This window comes from Lithobates pipiens, unplaced genomic scaffold (assembly GCF_037356315.1).
Source record: "Lithobates pipiens isolate NorthernLeopardFrog02 unplaced genomic scaffold, aLitPip1_a1.2 Scaffold_25, whole genome shotgun sequence".
NCBI lineage: Eukaryota > Metazoa > Chordata > Amphibia > Anura > Ranidae > Lithobates > Lithobates pipiens.
The window spans coordinates 88,339,270-88,362,237 of NW_027507787.1; the positions used below are offsets into that span (position 1 = coordinate 88,339,270).

At 45.3% G+C, this 22,968-nt stretch overlaps 1 protein-coding gene across 2 annotated transcripts in view; it reads left to right on the forward strand.

Annotated features, from left to right (window-relative positions):
• The first annotated feature begins 12,502 nt into the window (after positions 1-12,502).
• Positions 12,503-22,968, forward strand: part of LOC143930367 (uncharacterized) — an 87,971-nt gene continuing 77,505 nt past the window's right edge. For both annotated transcript variants that reach the window (XM_077454641.1, XM_077454642.1), the window contains exons 1-2: positions 12,503-12,593; positions 15,263-15,468. In XM_077454641.1, the coding sequence (XP_077310767.1) occupies positions 15,271-15,468 (198 nt within the window). In that variant the 5' untranslated portion in view covers positions 12,503-12,593; positions 15,263-15,270. The remainder of the gene's footprint in view (positions 12,594-15,262; positions 15,469-22,968) is intronic.

Genomic DNA, 22,968 nt, shown 5'->3' on the forward strand with positions numbered 1-22,968 from the left:
TTTGGTGGTTGTGGTGGTGGTGCCACAGCACTATAAGTCCTCACAGTTACTCTCGGTAGGCACAGGAACGGGCCCTGCTGTGAAATATTATATCAAGAATTGTAATTACATGCCTCTGTTAAACAGGGGCTGAAAAATTGTGCCTTAGGCACTGGTGCTGCTGCCACGACACTGCAACCTCTCCCATATACTCTAGTTGTAGTGCAAGAATGAGCCCTGCTGCAAAGCATTGCATCAAAAATTGTAATTACATGCCCCTGTTAAACAGGGGCTGAAAAATTGGGCCTTAGGCACTGGTGCCATGACACTGCAACCTCTCCCAAATACTCTAGTTGTAGTGCAGGAATGAGCCCTGCTGCAAAGCATTGCATCAAAAATGTTAATTAAACGCCCCTGTTAAACAGGGGCAGAAACATTGGGCTGGTGGCATCACCCAGAACCAAAAATGTTCTTTCAAGATATCAGCAGAGGAGGAAGAGGATAGACAGTCAACATAACAGGACAGTCACTCAGCATCAGCATAGGCAGTCTTGAAGGGATGCGATATTTCCAAAAAAAAATATTCGGTTACATCAGTTTCAGGTGCTTGGTAGCTGTGGGTGATCCAAGACTGATTCATCTTTATGAAGGTCAGTCGATCAACCGTGTTGGTGGACAGGCGCACCCTGTGATCAGTAACAAAGCCACCAGCAGCACTGAAGGTGCGTTCCGAAAGAACGCTGAATGCAGGACAGGCCAGTAGCTCAATTGCATACTGTGCAAGCTCTGGCCAGTGATCCATCCTCAAGACCCAGTAAGCCAGAGGATTTTCAGTGGGAAAGGTGTCTAAGTCTGACCTTGCCCCTAGGTATTCCTGCACCATGTAAATCAGATGCTGGCGATGGTTGCTGGAACCAATCATACCTTGTGGCTGCGGACTAAAAAATTGTCTGAACGCATCGGTCAGGTGGCCATCTTCTCCACCGCTCCTTCTGACCGATGCCTCAGCAACACGTTGTCCAGGACCAGGAGTTTGTAACCTCCCAGTCTCTGGGAACGCGTTGCACAGACCTTTCTGCAAGGCCTCCCGGAGATGTCTCATTCTCTACTCTCTCTGCAACGGCAAGATAAGGTCGGCAACCTTACCCTTTTACCATGGATCAAGGAGAGTGGCCAGCCAGTAATGGTCCCTCTCCTTGATCCGAAGAATACGAGGATCCTTCCGCAGGCTTTGCAGGATCAGGGAGGCCATGCAGCCTAGGTTAGCTGAGGCATTCGGTCCGGAGTCCTCTGGATCACTAAGGACAACATGATCCGCAGCTACCTCCTCCCAGCCATATACAAGTCCATAGGTTTCTTGGGACTGTAAATCATCCCTACAAGACAGCTGCTGATGCTGAGTACCAGCCTCCACCTCCATGCTGACACAATCATCCTCCTCCTCCTCCTCCTCATCCTCTTCCTGCTGTCCCATCCATCACACAGGAACACTGTCTGGATAAAGGGGGCCTTGAGAGGCAAGGAAGTCCTCCTCTTCCTGCCTCTGTTCTGCCTCAAGTGCCCTGTCCATTATTCCAAGAAGCATATGCTCCAACAGGTGGACAAGAGGTACCGTGTCACTGATGCATGCACTGTCACTGCTCACCATCCTTGTGGCCTCCTCAAACGGTGACATGACAGTGCATGCATCCCTGATCATGCCCCACTGGCGTGGTGAGAAAAAACTGAGCCCCCCTGACCCTGTCCTGGTGCCGTAGTCGCACAGGTACTCATTGATGGCCCTCTGATGCGTGTGCAGCTGCTGCAGCATGGCCAATAGGGATGAGCCGAACACCCCCCTGTTCGGTTCGCACCAGAACCTGCGAACAGACCTAAACTTCGTGTGAACTTTAGAACCCTATTAAAGTCTATGGGACTCGAACGTTCACAATCTAAAGTGCTCATTTTAAAGGGTAATATGCAGGTTACTGTCCTAAAAAGTGTTTGGGGACCCGGGTCCTGCCCCAGGGGACATGGATCAATGCAAAAAAAAGTTTTAAAAACGGCCGTTTTTTCAGGATCAGTGATTTTAATAATGATTAAAGTGAAACAATAAAAGTGTAATATTCCTTTAAATTTCGTAGCTGGGGGGTATCTATAGTATGCCTGTGAAGGGGCGCATGTTTCTGGTGCTTAGAACTGTCGCTGCACAAAGTGTCATTTGTGCAGGAAAAAAAGTCTTTTAAAATCACTTGCGGCTAAATTGTCGGGTCTCCGTAATACAGAGAACACTCAATGAGTGTTCTCTGTATTAGCCGACAATTCATTCATTCATTGATTAAAAAAAAAAAAAAAAAAAAAAGCGTGGGGGTCCCCCTAAATTCAATCAAAAGGCCCTTCAGGTCTGACATGGATATTAAGGGGAACCCCGTGTCAAATTAAAAAAAAAAATTGACGTGGGGGTCCCCCCAAATATCCATACCAGACCCTTCAGGTCTGATATGGATATTAAGGGGAACCCCGCATCAAATTTTTAAAAAAAATTGACGTGGGGGTCCCCCTAAATATCCATACCAGACCCTTTATCCGAGCACGCAACCTGGCAGGCCGCAGGAAAAGAGGGGGGGACGAGAGAGCGGCCCCCCCTCCCTCCTGAACCGTACCAGGCCACATACCCTCAACATTGGGAGCATGCTTTGGGGGTCTGTGACCCCTCAAAGCACCTTGTCCCCATGTTGATAAGGACAAGGGCCTCATCCTCACAACCCTGGCCGTTGGTTGTGAGGGTCTGCGGGCGGGGGGCTTATCAGAATCTGGAAGCCCCCTTTAACAAGGGGACCCCCAGATCCCGCCCCCCCCCTGTTTGAAATGGTAAGGGGGTACAAAAGTACCCCTACCATTTCACAAAGAAAGTGTCAAAATGGTTAAATAAGACAAACACACTTTTGAAAAATTCCTTTATTAAAAAAAAAATAAATAAAAAAAAAATTCCAGCGGTGCTAATCCACTCTTGCTATCCAGCGACGGGTCCTCGGGGTCCAGCGATGGATGATCATATCCAGCGACGGGGGATCTCTCAGTGACGTGTGGGTGACCCCGCCCCCTCTGATGTAACGGAAACCTGCGTTACATCAGAGGGGGCGGGGTCACCCACACGTCACTGGGGAACCCCTGGCTTCCCTCTCCTGCGTCAGAGGGGCGGGGTCAGGTGACGGGTGGCCCCGCCCTCCCAATATAAGAAATGTCAGCGCTCGGTTCTCTGCAGTGTCTCCGCAGTGGAGACAGAAGAAGGAGGTATGGACAGCGCTGGACTGAGAAATCCCCCCTTACCATTTCAAACAGGGGGGGGGGGGGCCGGGATCTGGGGGTCCCCTTGTTAAAGGGGGCTTCCAGATTCTGATAAGCCCCCCGCCCGCAGACCCTCACAACCAACGGCCAGGGTTGTGAGGATGAGGTCCTTGTCCTTATCAACATGGGGACAAGGTGCTTTGAGGGGTCACAGACCCCCAAAGCATCCTCCCAATGTTGAGGGTATGTGGCCTGGTACGGTTCAGGAGGGAGGGGGGGCCGCTCTCTCGTCCCCCCCTCTTTTCCTGCGGCCTGCCAGGTTGCGTGCTCGGATAAAGGATAAAGGGTCTGGTATGGATATTTAGGGGGACCCCCACGTCAATTTTTTTTTAAAATTTGATGCGGGGTTCCCCTTAATATCCATATCAGACCTGAAGGGTCTGGTATGGATATTTGGGGGGACCCCCACGTCAATTTTTTTTTTAAATTTGACACGGGGTTCCCCTTAATATCCATGTCAGACCTGAAGGGCCTTTTGATTGAATTTAGGGGAACCCCCACGCTTTTTTTTTTTTTTTTTTTTTAATCAATGAATGAATGAATTGTCGGCTAATACAGAGAACACTCATTGAGTGTTCTCTGTATTACGGAGACCCGACAATTTAGCCGCAAGTGATTTTAAAAGACTTTTTTTCCTGCACAAATGACACTTTGTGCAGTGACAGTTCTAAGCACCAGAAACATGCGCCCCTTCACAGGCATACTATAGATACCCCCCAGCTACGAAATTTAAAGGAATATTACACTTTTATTGTTTCACTTTAATCATTATTAAAATCACTGATCCTGAAAAAACGGCCGTTTTTAAAACTTTTTTTTGCATTGATCCATGTCTCCTGGGGCAGGACCCGGGTCCCCAAACACTTTTTAGGACAGTAACCTGCATATTACCCTTTAAAATGAGCACTTTAGATTTCTCCCATAGACTTGTATAGGGTGTTCCGGCTTTTCGAATTTGCTGCGAACAGCCCAAATTGTTCACTGTTCGCTGAACAGGCGAACAGGCAATGTTCGAGTAGAACATGAGTTCGACTCGAACTCGAAGCTCATCCCTAATGGCCAACATTGAGTTCCAGTGGACATGTCATAGATTAGGCGGTTCTTGGGCAGGTTCAACTCCTTTTGGAGCTCAGCCAGCCGAGCACAGGCATTAAATGATCAGAGGAAATGCACACAGACTTTCATGGCCTGCTTCAGGACATCCTGTAAGCCCGGGTACCTGCCCAAGAACCGCTGCACCACCAGGTTAAGGACGTGAGCCACACAGGGCACATGGGTCAGTTGTCCCTGTCGGAGGGTGGAGAGGAGGTTGTGCTATTGTCGCAAACCACCAATCCTGGCTTAAGCTGGCGTGGCATCAACCACCTCTCAGCCTGCCCCTGCAGAGCTGACAAAATATCTGCCCCAGTGTGGCTCTTGTCCCCCAAACAAACCAGCGCAAGCATGGCATGGCATCGTTTTGCCTGCGTACTTGCGTAGCCCCTTGAACGCCTACGGAGCACCGCTGGTTCTGAGGACAGAGCACTGGAAGAGGCCATGGAGGAAGAAGAAGAGGAGGGGGTGGAGGAGAGAGGTGTGTCACAACCAGTAGTAGCATTTTGGAGGTGTGGTGGTGGAACAACCTCCAACACTACTGCATATTGTCCTGTATCCTTCCCAGCTGCCAGAAGAGTGACCCAATGGGCCGTGAAAGACAGGTAACGTCCCTGTCCATGCCTGCTAGACCATGAGTCAGTGGTAATATGCACCTTACCGCTGACCGCCCTGTTCAGCGAGGCAAGGACATTGCCTTCCACATGCCGGTAGAGAGCCGGAATCGCCTTCCATGAGAAAAAGTGGCGTTTGGGGACCTGCCACTGAGGAACCGCACATTGCACAAACTCACGGAAGGGGGTCGAGTCTACCAACTGCAAAGGCAGCAGTTGAAGTGCTAGCAATTTAGCCAAGCTAGCATTCAACCGCTGGGCATGTGGGTGGCTGGGAGTGAACTTCTTTCGACGGTCCAGCAGCTGGGGCATGGAAATTTGCTGCTATAATTGGACGTGGGTGTACTGCTAGCAGAGTGCCCGGAAGCACTTGGCTGTGACATACCTAATTCTACACCTTCATTCCTCTCTGCGCAGGTTTCAGAGTTTACTGAAGGTCTAATGGGGTTGGAGATCCCGGCTAATGAGGTCCACTTTGTTCTTTGGTGTGGGTCTTTGAGGTACGCTTGCCAACGGGCTGCATGGCAGGTCAACATATGTCTGGTCAAGCATGTGGTGCCCAAGCGGCTGATGTTTTGGCAACGTGAGATACGCTTGAGACATATGTTGCAAATAGCAGCAGTGTGATCTGATGCACTTGTCTCAAAAAAGGCCCACACCAAAGAACTTTTAGAATAACGCGCAGAGGCAGCGCCCTGCACAGGCGGAGCTCTGCGGTGTGATTCAGACGGTGTGCTGCCCCTAAGCTGGCCCCGGAGGGCATCCTGCGTCGTTGCTCTCTCCTACCAGGCACCCACGTGGTGTCAGTGCCCTCATCATCCCCTCCCTCTTTATCGCGGGAGCAAACCTGGAAGTATGCTGCAGCTTGTGGAACATGACTGCCAGATTGCTGTCCTTCTTGAGCATCCCCTCTCTCTGTGCTCATGCTACTGCCTTCCTCTAGCTGAGTATCATCATCAGAGCCTACAAAACACTGGGCATCCTCCTGGAGCATGTACCCAACACTGTGCTCAAAGAGTTCAGGGGACTCCTCAGGAGGACGTGGTGGGTCTAGGGAAGGAGTCACTGATGATGACATTGAGACGAAGAAAGAGGATGCATTGGCAGCTGCTTTGCTAGTACCCTGAGCCAGGGTGAGAGAGGATGAGGAGGAAGAAGAGGGCTTGGTCATCTACTCTACCAAGTCTTCGGCTTGATGCGGCTCAACACATCCAGCTGCCGAAAATAAGGACAAGCGTGTCCCATGGCCACGTGCTGATGACGATGCACCGCGTCCACGACCAGCACTGTTGTCTATAGACACAGAGCCTGATTGCCCTCTTTTATCGGCTTGTGCCTGTCTGTCTCTCCTTGTTGGCCTTCCAGACATGGTAATGGCCTGAAGGGAGATGGAAAAACCAGCAATTGGGTAGTGTATATTGTGCTGGAGACACACACCCACTAACTCCTGCAGATGCCTTTATTATAGAACAACAGGAATTAAAGCATAGATACCGGTGTCTACTGTGCTGTGCTGGAGGCACACAACAGCAACTAACTCCTGCAGATGGCAGATGGCTCAATTAGAGAGGAGCAAAATAGGTGGATAATGGTGTATACTGCACTCAGGTAACACATACAACACCCACAAACTCCTGCAGCTGGCTGAAAGCTCAATTACAGAAGAGCAAGAAAGCTAAATTGGTGGATAATGGACGGTGTATACTGCGTTGAAGGTACACAGAGAACACCCACTAACTCCTACAGACGCCAACACACTACACAAGGCCGCCGCGCTGGCGGCCTTATATAGTGTGGGGCATTTACTACACAGCCTGAGCTATGATTGGCCACAGACATCCTGCCTGTGGCCAATCATGGCTCTTCTCTCTGCCGGCGCTGTGATTGGCCAAGCATGTGGGGTCACAGTGCATGCTTGGCCAATCATGAGCCAGCAATGCACTGCGAGGGTGCAGTGCTTTGTGGGCCGTGAGCGCCACACAAATTTGGCGCGAACGGCCCATAAGGTTCGATATTCTCCGAATGTGCGAACAGCCGATGTTCGAGTTGAACGTACCTTCGACTCAAACACCAAGCTCATCCCTAGTCACCAAACCTGATCCAGCCAACCTCTCTGTTCTGTCCCTCCACTGCCAGGCAGCAGCTTCATTCACAGTGCTTTAAAGACTTCCTGGACATGTGGCTGGTGTCTGATGTCATTAGCCCCGCCCCGTGCGGAATATGGCCCCCCTCTTCCTTTTTCGGTCTGCAGCATGGCAGGGGGGGTGTAAACTCTCTGCTTTTTTGAATGGCCACAGTCTGCCCTCTTTTAAAAAAAAGCATGGCAAATGCTCTGGCATGTCCCCTGAAGAGAAATGTGGGGGCACAGGAAGAGACCAGAGCCCCCTTTTCTTACCAGAGGGTCTGTGCAGGCTGGAGGAGAGGAGATTGAAGGCTTCTGCTGTTTCCAGCATCAGGATGGTGAGTGCTCAATACAGCTCCCAGTGGTGACACATAGACATGACAACACAATACATAGAAGGAGAAATTCCTGAGAAAATCTTCCTTACCTTATCCTCGCAGCAGGGTTTTAGCAGAGATAAAAACCCAATCTTCACCCTTCACGGTAGGCTATGAGATCTTAAAGGAAACCTTCAGGAACTGGGGAACTCTCAGGTTATCCCACAATCCTGGACCTGCGAGAGCACCCTGCCAGTAAAACTTTATGGCCTTACTACCAAAAAGTACTGGATCCCAGGGCCCAGCTCTCAAAGAGAAGCATTCATAAGCAAAACCTTGTTTCTTCAGATCACAAGACCCGGGTACCATTAATTTAGCCCACGAAAAAGACATCAGAACGGATCCGGTCAGCATGGCTGGCTCTCATCAAGGACTACTGCCCGTGGAGCTCAGCACAACACAGCACAGCACATCTTTACTCGTGCCCAACACCTTAGACACTGGCGAAAAAATTTGGGTTCACCTTTTGCGAATCGGCTGCCGTTCAAAATGCACCCGATTCACATATATGTGAACCGAGCCTTAGAAAGAGAGTGAGAGAGTCATATATAGAGGCACACATTGTGAGAGAGATACATTGGGACTGTAAAGGTGGTTGGGGAGTCAATGATGTCCCGAGCTCCAGCCCGTGGACACGCTCACCGACCAGAGACTATGAGAATGAAAAATGGCGATGGGAATGGAAAATGGAAGTACAGATATTGCGATTAGAATGCTTTAAACCAAAGTATTAACAGGTGAATTTTTCTTACAATTGATGAGGATGGGGTTTACAACCACTTTAATGTAATCAGAAGAATTATTTTGTTCATATGCCAGGATGGGAGGAGATAAAAAGACCATCTGTGAGACAAATGACAGAGGCCCCCTGCGTGTCTAAGGCCCCTTTCACACGGGACGGATCAGTAATGATCCGCCCCGTGATGATCCGTTTGCTCAGCGGCGATCGCTCCGTTGTCCCCGCGGAGCCGGCGGCGAACAGGGCGGTCTCCGCACACTGTGCAGGGACCGCCCTGTCAGCTCTCCGCTCTCCTGTATGGGGGATCGGATGAGCACGGACCGTCTGTCCGTGTTCATCCGATCCGCTCTGCAGACGGATAGAAAAATAGGATTTTCCTCCGTCTGCAGAATCGGACAATTGCGGAGGCGTACAATAGCCGGTGTCAGCGGATGTTCATCCGCAGACACCCGCTAGCCCATAGGAATGCATGTATGTCTGTATTTCATCCGCAAACGGATGGATGAAATATGGACATACTGTCCGCATGTGTGAAAGGGGCCTTAGGATGGGTTTGGAGTCATCAATTTAGAACATCAGACAGCTTTATTTCACCAAAAGACACGTTTCATGGCTATCACAACTTCCTCAGTTTATGATGATGCAAAGATGTTTAATATGTCTTGGTTTTCTCTTTCACTTGAGAATGTGTGTCACACACAGACATCCTTAGACACACCACACTGGGTGCTTCTTCCATTCATTTCACCAATGGTTTTTTTATCTCCTCCCATCCTACCAGTACTATACCCATAAGAACCCATAGAGGATCCAGGATTGGGACCCCCCATGGCATTGAGGGAGACTGATTTTATGTGGAAACAAAGCCTTTTCTCCACCTACATTCACAGAAGGTTGTTTGGATCCACCTGCATCAACTTCACCAGATGCAAGTCATTTTTCTTTTCTTTTTTCTCATTTATTTTAAATTAAACAATAACTACATTTAATCTCAATTGTGTGGTAATGCAGCATTGTACCCATATGACATTTTTATAATTTTGTTCACACAAATAGAGCTTTTTCTTGGTGGTATTTACTCACCACTGGGTTTTTTTTTATTTTTTTGCTAAACAAACAAAAAAAGACCAAAAATGTAGAAAAATAAGGTAATTTTTCTCATTCACTGATGTGAGCTGATGAGGCTGCACTGATGTGCTAAGAATAGGCAGCACTGATGCGGAGGCACTGATTGGCACTGGCATGCAGCACTGATGGGCACCGTTGAGGCTGCACTGATAATCAGGATACGATGATAATCAGTGCCCTGATTATCAGAGCAGATGTCCCCCTTCCTCACTAGCCGGTTAACAGCTCTCTCCACATGCTGCAACAGCCTAAAAAAAGAAATGCTGTTAACCTGGCAAGTGTGTTTACCACATGATCAGCTGTGTCGAATCACAATTTAAAGAGCTTCTGTGATTGGTTCTTTACCAGGGTATAATGTTTTGGGGTTCTATGTAATTTTCTAGCAAATAAATGATGATTTTTACATGTAGAAGAGAAATGTCAGAATTGGCCTGGGTGCTCCAGAACACCTGATGGCGCTCCCTGCATGTTAGACCTCTGTATGTGGCCATGCTGTGTAAAAGTCGCACACATGTGGTATCGCCATACTCGGGAGTAATAGCAGAATGTGTTTTGGGGTGTAATTTGTGGTATGCATATGCTGTGTGTGAGAAATAACCTGATAATATGACAATTTTGTGAAAAAAAGAAATCTTGATTTTGCAAAGAAGTGTGGGAAAAAATTACAACTTCAAAAAACTTATCATGCCTCTTACTAAATACTTTGGAATGTCTTCTTTCCAAAAAGGGTCATTTGGGGGGGTATTTGTACTTTTTTGGCATGTTAGGGTCACAAGAAATGAGATAGGCCGTCAGTACTTCAGGTGTGATCAATTTTCAGATATTGGCACCATAGCTTGTGGACTCTGTAACTTTCACAAAGACCAAATAATATCCACCAATTTGTACTTATTTTTATCAAAGATATGTAGTAGTATAAATAACAGAAACAAAGAAAAAAAAATTTTTTTACAGAATTTTTGGTCTTTTTTCTTTTATAGCACAAAAAATAAAAAACCCAGCGGTGATTAAATACCACCAAAAGAAAGCTTTATTTGTGTGAAAAAAGGACAAAAATTTCATATGGGTACAGTGTTGCATGACTGAGTAATTGTCATTCAAAATGTAAGAGCACCGAAAGCTGAAAATTGGTCTCCATATCCTGCAAAGAGGTTATGGCCCTGTTTCACTTAGTATTGTCCATAAATACAGAGATTTAACTGTTTACCCCATCCTCTGGGTCGTTTATGAACAAACTAAATAGGATTAGTCCCAGCACAGAACCCTGTGGGACCCCACTTCCCACTCCTGACCATTCTGAGTATTCCCCATTTATTACCACCCCCTGAACTTGCCCTTGTAGCCAGTTTTCAATCCATATACTCACCCTATGGTCCATGCCAACGGACCTTATTTTGTACAGTAAATGTTTATGGGGAACTGTGTCAAATGCTTTTGAAAAATCCAGATACAGGCTTTCCTTTAGCTAGATGGCAACTCACCTCCTCATAGAAGGTTAATAGATTGGTTTGGCAAGAACAATTCTTCATGAATCTACGCTGATTATTGCTTAAAAAAAAATGTAAAGAAGGTAATTTTTCTCCTTCACTGATGTGAGCTAATGAGGCTGCACTGATGGCCACTAATAGGCAGCACTGATGGGGTGTCACTATTGAGCACTGATGAGGAGGCACTAAGGCTGCACTGATATGGGATACTGATGAGCACTGTTGGGCACTGATAGGCATCACTGATGAATACTGATTTGCAGCACTGTTGGGCACTGATAGGCAGCACTAATGGGTACTGTTGGGGTTGCACTGATCATCAAGACAGATGTCCCATTTCACACTATCCAGTTAGTAATCTCTCCCTGCACGCTGTGACAGCCAGAGGAAAGGAATGCCGATAACCGGCAAGTGTGTTTACATTGTGATCAGCTGTGATTAGACACAGCTGATCACATGGTAAAGGGCCGCTGTGATTGGCTCTTTACCCCGATCTATAATCAGTTGTGTCCAAAGCACGCTACGATCACAGAGAGCATCAGGTACGTGCCACAGCAGATGGGATCACAAGAGGACGTCATATAAAGCCCTCCCAGAACTGGCCAACCATGCTGTAGCCATAATTTTGCTATAGCGCGATCGGCATGTGATTAGATACATACTACATTATAAGGGATCTCCTACCTCGCCCCCTTTCTTTTTCTGGTGGATACCTCAGGCCTTCTAATGGGTCGCTTTTTCAGTCCAACCCCTAGGACCTTTGGGAACCACAACCTACTGAATCCAAGATTTTGAACATAGTTTGGTTAGAGCGGACTCACCGGTCCAGGCGTACTATCTATTCATAATATAGTTTTATGAATTTACTATCTTAATTTACTGGTCAGTATATTATTTGTATAATTTTTATTTTATTTATTTTTTATAGAAACTTTGTGGTAGCATCTGCTCCTGATGAGTGGGGAGACACCCACGAAACGCGTTGAGCTCTGTATTTTGATGCTCGGGTTATACCTGTATACAGAACCACATCCATAAGTCCTTAATTACCTATTTAGAAGTCCTTGACCATTTATTACAAAATTAAATTTTGTCCTCATTTATGGGATGCATATCTATTATGTGCATACATTTGTCGATGTCGGACATGCTGCCATGGGCACTATTCTGCCACATTACTTAAATTAATCTATTTATTACTGTTATGTATAATTACATGTGGATACTATACATTATGTCATATATTATGTTTTTATTGTATCGATATTTATATATATCATGAATTGGACTTATTTATAATGAGTAGTTCTTTTGAACATTCAATTAAATAAATTAATATGGTCCAATGAAATATCTCTGTCTTTTACTATCCAAGTGCTTCATTTAAAGTCCCAAACTTCCCTTTTTTTGTGCATATTACATTAGGTGTGGTGTTTGCTGCTTTGCACCTTTTTATTGTAGAAAATACAGTGCTATATGAACAGTATTATGATTTACATTTTTTTTTTTTAAATGCACTGGTTGGCAAATCTCAACCGAAGAGGAACTAAGATGATTTTAGCTAAACACCTGACACCTGAGACGATATTGGTGGTTTTCTTCCTTCTCCGCCTCTGCAATCCTAGCATATTTTATTCCAGAAAGACAACAAAGGGTATAAATACGGGTACATCTAAGCTACGAAACCTTTCCTGAAAGAACATAGCGACAACCAAGACACTTTCAAATGTGAGTATATCTATTATATAATTTAGGAGTGTCGCCAGATATACAGAAAGAGATTTAGGTAGCTTATTAGAATTCTGTGAGACAAATAATATGATTGATGTGGATGGCAGGAGTTATGTTACATTAAATGTTCTCATTCATGAAAGAATTTTTTTTCCTTTAATTGCATGTTTTTTGAATCATAATAAATAATGTTAAACTAAAAAGATGGCGGCTGTATCTTTTGGCGCAGAAAGGTTTGAGCTTTCTAGTTACGTATTAGGTAAGGTTTGTGGTCTGAGAGAGAATTTGCCCTCTATATTTGTCCTGTTTACCATTATCAGCAAAAGTCAAACACAAAAAAAAAAATTATTTTGCTGCTAATTTTGCTAAACTGGGAACACTAAATTGTATTAACTGAACAACTAATGGCACGTACACACGTATCAGACTATCCGACGAACTTAGTCTGGCGGTGTGTCCGCCGGACTTTCCGAACGAGCTACCTGCCCACACGGTACTTTTGCAGCGGACTAAGTACGGCATACTAAGTCCACCGGACTATCCGCCGTACTTTTGAAATGAATGGACTCGCCCACACACACGGAGGAAAGTCCGCTCATTTTGAGCGCGGCTCCAGGTAGCCGGGAACAGTGAAGGAAGCGTCGCTGGCCCCGTCACTTGGTATGGACTTAAAGGGGAATCTCTACGTGGAAAAATCGGCGTGGGGGTCCCCCCTTGGTCCATATCAGACCCTTATCCGAGCACGCTAGCCGGCCGACCAGGAAAGGGGGTGGGGACGAGCCGTACCAGGCCACGTGCCCTCAACATGGGGGGTGCCTTGGGGAAGGGGGGGCCGCGCGGCCCCCCCAACCCAAAGCACCTTGTCCCCATGTTGATGAGGACAAGGGCCTCTTCCCGACAACCAACGGCCAGGGTTGTCGGGAAGAGGCCCTTATCCTCATCAACATGGGGACAAGGTGCTTTGGGGTGGGGGGTCTGCAGGCGGGGGGCTTATCGGAATCTGTGAGCCCCCTTTAATAAGGGGGCCCCGGATCCCGGCCCCCCACCCTATGTGAATGAGTATGGGGTACAATGTACCCCTACCCATTCACCTGTGAAAAAAATGTAAAAAAAAAAAACACAACGCACAAGGGTTAAAATAGTTTATTGCACAGCTCCAGGGGTCTTCTTCCGTCTTCGGGGGTCTTCTCGCCGGACTCCTCCGCTATCTTCTACTAGCTCTTTTACTAGCGGAGGAGCCCGGCTTTCTTCTTCACCACCGCCCCTCTTCTTCCGACTTCGGGGGTCTCATTCAGCCTATGTGAAGAGAGTGAGTTGAGATGCAATATCCACCTTGGCTCAGTTTTTAAAAGAATTTTATTTAAAGGTCCTTTTCTTGGCCCAAGTTTAATTTGTTCAGTGACCCAAAATTCCAAACAATCTGGGTTTTCATCAATGCATTTTCTACATGTGTCTTGCTATAGGTCTATCATTCTTTAACAGTGTGTCATTTATATCCTCCAGGACACGACACCTGAACTGGTGAATTGTCTTCCCCACATATAAGTGGGCATGGACATTTCACAGTATATATCACCCCTTCTGAACTACAATTAAAAAATGACCGTTGACTATTTTATCATCCTTGGGGTTCACACATTCTTTTGTTGTAGGTATGCCTTACAATGCCCACACTTACTGTATAACACCCCATCTCTTTTTCCATCTCTGATTAGGGGGGACAGGTGTAAGTTTGTAGAGCAGAGCTTGTGATAATTACTGACCATCAACACCAACACTTGTTCAATCTAAAGCCTCATACACACGATCGGCCTTTGTACAAAAGTCCATGGGAAAGTTTGTACAAAGGGCATTGGCCGTAAGTTTGTATGCATATACACAATCAGACTTTTTAGGCAACAAACATGAACGTAGTGACGTTTCAACGTACTGACGACACTTCAAAAGAGGACGTTCAATTACTCCAGCGCCATTTTGGTCAACTTCTGTATTGTTGTCTGATCTTTTGCATTGGTTCTGAGCATGCGTGTTTGTACCTTGTACAAAAGTCCGATGGTTTTGCATACACATGATCGGAGTTTGCTCCATCGAACTTATGTTGTCAAAAAGTTTGTCCGTTCGCACAGCCAACAAAAGTCAGATGAAAACCAAAAAAGTTTGTCCGATGGAGTGTACACACGGTCGGATATTGCTCCAAAAAAGCTAATTTGCCAATTTGTTGTCAAAAAGTCAGATCGTGTGTACGGGCCTTAACTCTTCCTTGAAGTAAAAAAACACACACACAGATGTTTATGTGCGATTTATTAAAAAATCCTTCATAAAAGTTTACTTTTTACACCAGAGGCATTTGATGCATAGGGCAATACACCCTTGTTAATTTTGGAAATCTTTGATTGCCACAAAGGTAATTTATGAAAGGCATTTTTCTAAGTAAATAAAATGGTAAAATGTTGCCAAAAACTCTCCACTAAAATTTTGAACAAATTTTGATTTTTTTTTAACTTTTCCACCTCCATAGAAGAAATGTGAAAATCACTGGCTGGTGATCATGTGAAAAGTTTAAACAACATACAGTACACATATATTGATGGGATGTATATACCGTTTTAGCTTGCAAGCTGATTCAGAAGTGCAATTTCAGTTTGTTCACGACATTCATTTCTAAGTTTCCAGAATGTCAGTCAATGTAGTGACAACGGTGGATGGGAAGGCTTCTTGCAAAACTGCAGAGGGATCAGTGATCAATATTAACATATCACAACGAACCTTCTGGGACTCCCTTAATGACCGTCTTGATAACACAAGGAAGATTCGGAGTGAGGCACCACCTACATCCTTTGTGAAGGCTACTGCACTGCCTGTAGTGCTTGGGGTAAGACAACTAGTGGCAGTAAATACATGGACATCAAAGATAATGGGAACATGCCAGATCTTGGCTGGCAATGCCAGCATTCCTATTGTGTTACTGGCTCAGCTCAATTTTCTGACTTTAGAGATGTAAATATAAAAAAAATATTGCTAACTCAGCTACTATGGTGTATTTCCACCGCACTTTCATCAAAGTGTTCCCATTTTCCCCCCACCTTAACCACTTAATCCCCGGACCATTAGGCTGCCCAAAGACCTGAGCATTTTTTGCGTTTCGGAACTGCGTCGCTTTAACTGACAATTGCCCGGTTGTGTGACGTGGCTCCTAAACAAAATTAATGTATTTTTTTTCCCCACAAATAAAGCTTTCTTGTGGTGGTATTTGATCACTATGCATTATTTTTAACTTTTTTGCTATAATAAATATCCCCAAAAAATCTATATTTTTTTTCCCTCAGTTTAGGCCGATACATATTATTCTACATATTTTTGATTAAAAAAAAAATCGCAATAAGCGCCTGGTTTGCCCATAAGTTATAGCGTCTACAAAATAGGGGTTCGTTTTATTGCATTTTTATAAAAAAACTAGTAATGGCGGCGATCAGCGATTTTTATCATGACTGCGACATTATGGAGGACAGATCAGACACTTTTGGTGCGATTTTGGGACCATTCACATTTATACAGCGATCAGTGCAATTAAAAATGCACTCATTACTGTATAAATGTGACTGGCAGTGAAGGGGTTAACCACTAGGAGGCGCTGTAGGGGTTAAGTGTGTCCTAATGAGTGATTCTAACGGTGGGGGGAGGGGCTATGTGTGACACGACACTGATCACCGCTCCCGATTACAGGGAACTATGATCAGTGTCTTCTCACTAGGCAGAATGGGGAAATGCTTGTTTCCATTAGCATTTCCCCATTCTTCCTCTCCTCAAGACGATCACGGGTATCCCCACGGACATCGAGTCCGCAGGACCCACGATCACACTCACCTGCAAAGCGCTTCTTAAAGGGCAATGTACAGGTAGTTAATCTGCCATTACGTGCGCTTCTGCCGATGTATATCAGTGTGAGCCGGTCGGCAAGTGGTTAAATTACATAACTGACATCCTTTCACCTCATAGTAAGCTGTCTTTCCGAGCCGGTAGATGGCCAACGCAGCCCAGATCGTCATTAGAAATAAGTTAGAGATAGGACAGTGTATGAGAGTACCTTGATAACACAAAATAGAGGTCTGAACCCAGAGTCTGAGAGATGCCAAACTTTCGGCAAGCTCATTCATTATAATTTATAGAAAAAAAATGGTGTTGTCTCTTAGCTGTAGTATGCCTGGTGTATGCTTCTAGTGGAATGGAATATACAGTATTGCTATGCCAGTGTTTATATCAAAGAACTAAAGGTTGACACAAAACATTTGACACAAAAATGTGTCAAAAATGTCCGATGTATCCACCATAATGCACAGTTGCGATAAAAAATCGCTGATCGCCGCCATTTAAATTTTTTTTTTTTATAAAAATGGCATAAAACTATCCTCTATTTTGTAAACGCTATAACTTTTGCACAAACCAATCAATAACAAAAATATGTAGCAGAAAACATATCAGGCTAAACTGAGGAAAATTTTTTTTTTATATATATTTTTGGGGGATATTTCTTATAGCAAAAGGTAATTTTTTTTTCAAACTTTTTTGTTTGAGGTGATCAAATACCACCAAAAGAAAGCTCTATTTGTGGGGAAAAAAGGACAATTTTGTTTGGGAGCCACATCACATGACCGCGCAATTGTCACTTAAAGCGACGCAGTGCCGACTCACAAAAAGTGCCCTGGTCAGGAAGGGGTAAATTCTTCCAGGGCTGAAGTAGTTAATAAACAGACACTTACCTGTTCCATGGTCCATCGATGTGGCCGAACGGAGCGTCACTCCTCTCCGCTGGCGCCTCCATTGCCACTCTGGGCACCAGGCCGTGACAACTTTCGGCTTCACGGCCGGGCACGCACGGCGCATGCGCAAATCGTGCTGCGCTCCCAGAGCCCCACAGGCGATCTCCTGGGACCTGTCACATGCCCGAAGAGATGGACTAAAGGGAGGGGCCGCCTAAGGCGAAAGTTGAACTCGCCTTGGCCGTCCCTGGGCAAAAGGAGGAAGTGCTTTTTTTTGCAATTTTGCAGATTTGCACTACAGAATGTGTTCCATAGGAAACCATGTTAAATGGACTGTAGTGCAAATCTGAAAAATGCAAAAATCACAAAAAATGCATAGGTGTGAATCAGGCATTAGGCAAGATTCACGCATAGGCAGGTTGTAATTTGCATATTGCAGGTGCATTTTGCGTTTTTCAATACACATCTTTAAACCATTGAAGTCTATGGAACCAAAAACCAGACAAAAAAACCCGACCCTTTCCATAAAATGCAGATATGAACGACATCCATAGAAAACCATGTTAAATGGACTGTAGTGTGTTTCTGCAAAACTGAAAATGCACTAAAAAAATTCATGAGTATGAACCAGGCCTTAAGCTCCCATACAGGTGAATGATAATCTGCTCATCAGGTTGTACAGGTTTTTTTTTTTTTCCATAAGCTTAGTCATAGGGAGCAGTTGGAATAGCTTGTATTTTTGTTCTTATGAATGGCCACCACTTGTAAGCCCTTGTACACACAGTCGGACCGTGTTGTCGGATAATCCGACCGTGTGTGGACTCCATCGGACTGTTTCCGTCGGAATATCCGACCGACAAAGTTTTAGAGCTGGGCTATAAAATTTTCTGACAACATGATCCGATCGGACTTTGTCCGAGCGTTTGTAGAGAATTCCGATCAGACAAAGTGCCACGCATGCTCAGATCAAATTCCTAGACCAAAGCTATTGGCTACTAGCCTGAACGTAGTCCCGTGGTAACGAAATAAGGTCATCACATTACGAACGATCGGATTTTCCGACAGCTTCGAGTTTATGCAACACAAGTTTCGGACAAAATCCGTCAGACAAAATCCGACCGTGTGTACAAGGGCTTAGAATGCTGAGTGAAGCAGGAAATATCCACTTCTAGAATAAAATGCAACTGTATTAGGGATGAGCTTCAAACATTGCCTGTTCGGCGAACAGTGAACAATTTGGGGTGTTCGCGGCAAATTCGAAAAGCCACGGAACACCCTGTACAAGTCTACAGGATAAATCTAAAGTGCTAATTTTAAAGGCTAATATGCAAGTTATTGTCCTAAAAAGTGCTTGGGGACCTGGGTCCTGCCCCAGGGGACATGTATCAATACAAAAAAAAGTTTTAAAAATGGCAGTTTTTTCGGGCGCAGTGATTTTAATAATGCTTAAAGTGAAACAATAAAAGTGTAATATTCCTTTAAATTTCATACCTGGGGGGTGTGCATAGTATGCCTGTAAAGGGGCGCATGTTTCCCGTGCTTAGAAATGTCCCTGCACAAGTGTAATTTCTGCAGGAAAAAAAGTCATTTAAAATCACTCGCGGCTATAATGAATTGTCGGCTCCCCTTCATACAGAGAACAGTTATTGAAAGTCATTGTTAAAAGAAAAAAAGTTTGGGGTTCCCCCAATTTAATTACCAGGCCCTTCAGGTCTGGTATGGATATTAAGGGGAACTCCACGTCAAATAAAGAAAAAATTACGTGGAGTCCCCCCTAAATATCCATACCAGACCCTTCAGGTATGGTATGGATTTTAAGGGAAACTCCACGCCAAATTAAAAAAAAAAGATGGCGTGGAGTTCCCCCTAAAAATCCATACCAGACCCTTTATCCGAGCACAGAACCTGGCAGGCCTCAGGAAAAGAGGGGGAACGAGAGTGCGCCCCCCCTCCTGAACCGTACCAGGCCACATGCCCTCAACATTGGGAGGATGCTTTGGGTGTCTGTGACCCCCTCAAAGCACCTTGTCCCCATGTTGATGAGGACAAGGGCCTCATCCCCACAACCCTGGCCGGTGGTTGTGGGGGGTCTGCGGGTGGGGGGCTTATCAGAATCTAGAAGCCCCCTTTAACAAAAGGACCCCCAGATCCCGGCCCCCCCTGTTTGAAATGGTAAGGGGGTACAAAAGTACCCCTACCATTTCACAAAGAAAGTGTAAAAGAATGTTAAAAAAGACACACCCACTGTTGAAAAAGTCCTTTATTAAAAAAAAAAAAAAAAAGATTCCAGCGGTGGTAATCCACTCTTGCTATCCAGCGAGGGATGATCATCTCCCCGGGATCCAGCGATGGCTGATTTGATCTAGACGGGTGATCTCTCCCTCCAGCGCAGTGCATCCATCCATCCTCTGTCTCCACTGGCGGAGACACTGCGGGGATCCCGACAGCCTGACATTTCTTATATGAGGAGGGCGGGGCCACCCGTCGCCTGACCCCCTCTGTTGCAAGTGGGAAAGCCTGGCTTCCCCAATGACGTGTGGGTGACCCCGCCCCCTCTGATGTAATGGAAAGCTGCGCGGGAGGGAGAGATCACCCGTTGCTGGATAGGATCAGCCATCACTGGGCCCCGGAGAGATGATCATCCGTCACTGGATAGCAAGAGGGGATTACCACCGCTGGAATCTTTTTTTTTTTTAATAAAGGACTTTTTCAAAGCTTTGTGTGTCTTTTTTTATCATTCTTTTAAACTTTCTTTGTGAAATGGTAGGGGTACTTTTGTACCCCCTTACCATTTCAAACAGGGGGGGCAGGATCTGGGGGTCCCCTTGTTAAAGGGGGCTTTCAGATTCCGATAAGCCCCCCACCCGCAGACCCCCACAACCACTGGCCAGGGTTGTGGGGATGAGGCCCTTGTCCTCATTAACATGGGAACAAGGTGCTTTGAGGGGTCGCAGACCCCCAAAGCATCCTCCCAATGTTGAGGGCATGTGGCCTGGTACAGTTCAGGAGGGGGGGCGCTCTCTCGTCCCCCCTCTTTTCCTGCGGCCTGCCAGGTTGCGTGCTCAGATAAAGTGTCTGGTATGGATTTTTAGGGGGAACTCCACAGCATTTTTTTTTTTAATTTGGCGTGGAGTTCCCCTTAAAATCCATACCAGACCTGAAGGGCCTGGTAATTGAATTTGGGGAACCCCACGCTTTTTTTGTTTTGTTTTTTATTAATGACTTTGAATGACTGTTCTCTGTATTACGGGGAGCCGACAATTTATTATAGCCGCGAGTGATTTTAAATTACCTTTTTTCCTGCAGAAATTACACTTTGTGCAGGAACAATTCTAAGCACGGGAAACATGCGCCCCTTTACAGGCATACTATGGACACCCCCCAGGTACTAAAAGGAATATTACACTTTTATTTTTTCACTTTAAGCATTATTAAAATCACTGCTCCTGAAAAAAACGTCAGTTTGTAAAACTTTTTTTTGCATTGATACATGTCCCCTGGGGCAGGACCCAGGTCCCCAAACACTAGACAATAACATGCATATTAGCTTTTAAAATTAGCACTTTAGATAGACTATAATAGGGTTCTAAAGTTCACACGAAGTTTAGGTCTGTTTGCAGGTTCTGGTGCGAACCGAACTGGGGGGTGTTCGGCTCATCCTTAATCTGTATGGAGGAAAATAAAAACCAAACTAAAGTAAGCCTGGCTCTGCATAGCCACCCTGGTATTAGGGCCCATTAATGTAACAGTTTTTTCTAAAAACAATACATAAATAAAGACAATTCTATTTAAGTGTATATTGCTAACTTTAAAAAGTATCTTCTATTCTATTGCTCTCGACCCCTCCAATTGCAAGCCCAGATTGTAGGTTGTCTACCCACCATGCTGGAGCATCAGTGTTATGACTGAAGCCAGCGGTAGAGGAAGCAAGCAGCTGCGGAGCAGAGCCGCATAAGCCAATGCTTCCTGTATAGCACCGGCTCCTGTCATAGGTGGAGTGATAACAAATGCACTCTGCCTGGGACAGCATGTTTATTACTAAAATCACAGTGTATATATGGGCATATCTGTTCTGTAGTGGTTACTGGGCTGTTTTAAACGGATCCGCAGGTGTAGCGCAGTTTACCTGTGGCTTACCTGCACTGAGCCACAGACTTCTGGTTTTACCTGTGGGATATGATAGAATTCTATGGCAAAATACAGCTAACCTGCAGGAAAGCCACAGATGTGGGTAGACCGCAGACCATCAGTGTAAAAGTAGCCTTAGGCCCCTTTAACATGATCTGTCTGACCCAATCAGACCCTCCATTCACTTCTATGGAGCGGCAGATGTAAATAGACTTGTGTCTGTTTACACCTGCCTCCTTCCAATCCGATCTGCTAAAAAAAAGAAAAGTGGATCCGTCCCCTTCCATTTGATCAGATGAGAGGGCCTATAGAGTAGAGTGGGCTGTGTCTGTGTCCACTTTGCACACGCAGAACTGTCATCTGCTCATTGTGGCCCGCGACTGGTTACTAAGTCGCTTAAGTGGCCCTCGTTCATCAAAAGGTTGGGCACCCCTGCCCTAACGTATGTAGTAACGTATCCACCCTCTCTTGTTTGCTCCCCAGATTGGCTAAGGGACTCGTGAACTTGTAATGTTCATAGAGCAGTGCTCATGACCTCAACTAATGTGTAATTTAAAGGGTCCTTAACCACTTCAATACAGGGCATTTTCACCCCTTTCCTGCCCAGGCCAATTTTCAGCTTTCAGCGCTGTAACATTTTGAATGACAATTTGCGCGGCCATGCTACACTGTACCCAAATTATTATAATTTTTTTTATCCAAATTTATCGTACACAAGGAAGTAAAAACATTTTCCCTACTCAATAGGGATATACATTAACAAGTTTTATTTCCAAAACTTTATCTACCCTTACCCTCCTTCTTCCTCCAACCCACTCCTAGACCCTTTTTTCTCCTCTTCCCTAAGTAATCTTAATCTCACTATATTTCTGTATTAATTTAAACTTTTTCCACTTTTCCCATCTCTTAATGAATCCCTCTCTAGTATCCTCATGGCTATATCTAATGCCCTGTACACACGGTCGGACATTCCGACCACAAAATCTGTCTGATTTTTTCCGACGGATTTTGTCCGAAACTTGTGTTCCATACACACGGTCGGACACAGTTGTTGGAAAATTTGATCGTTCAGAACGAGGTGACGTTCGTTGCGTACGATGGGACTACGTAGAGGCTATTACATTAGCTTTGGTCTCATAATGTAATCTGAGCATGCAAGGCACTTTGTCTGTTGGAATTCTCTACAAGCGATCGCAAAAAGTCCGATTGGATTTTGTTGTCAGAAAATTTTAGATCCAGCTCTCAAACTTTTCCCGTTGAAAAAGTCAGATAGAGCCCACACACGATCGGATTTTCCGATAACATAATCCGGTCGGGCCTTTTCCGTAAGAATTTCCGACCGTGTGTACAGGGCATTAGATGTTCCATGTTGGGTATATATCTCTTCTAATTTATCAAACCACTCTCTAATTTTTGGGCTTTCTGCTTCCTTCCATTTACTTGGTATTAAACTTTCATCATATGTGCAATCATTGAGTTTCTATATT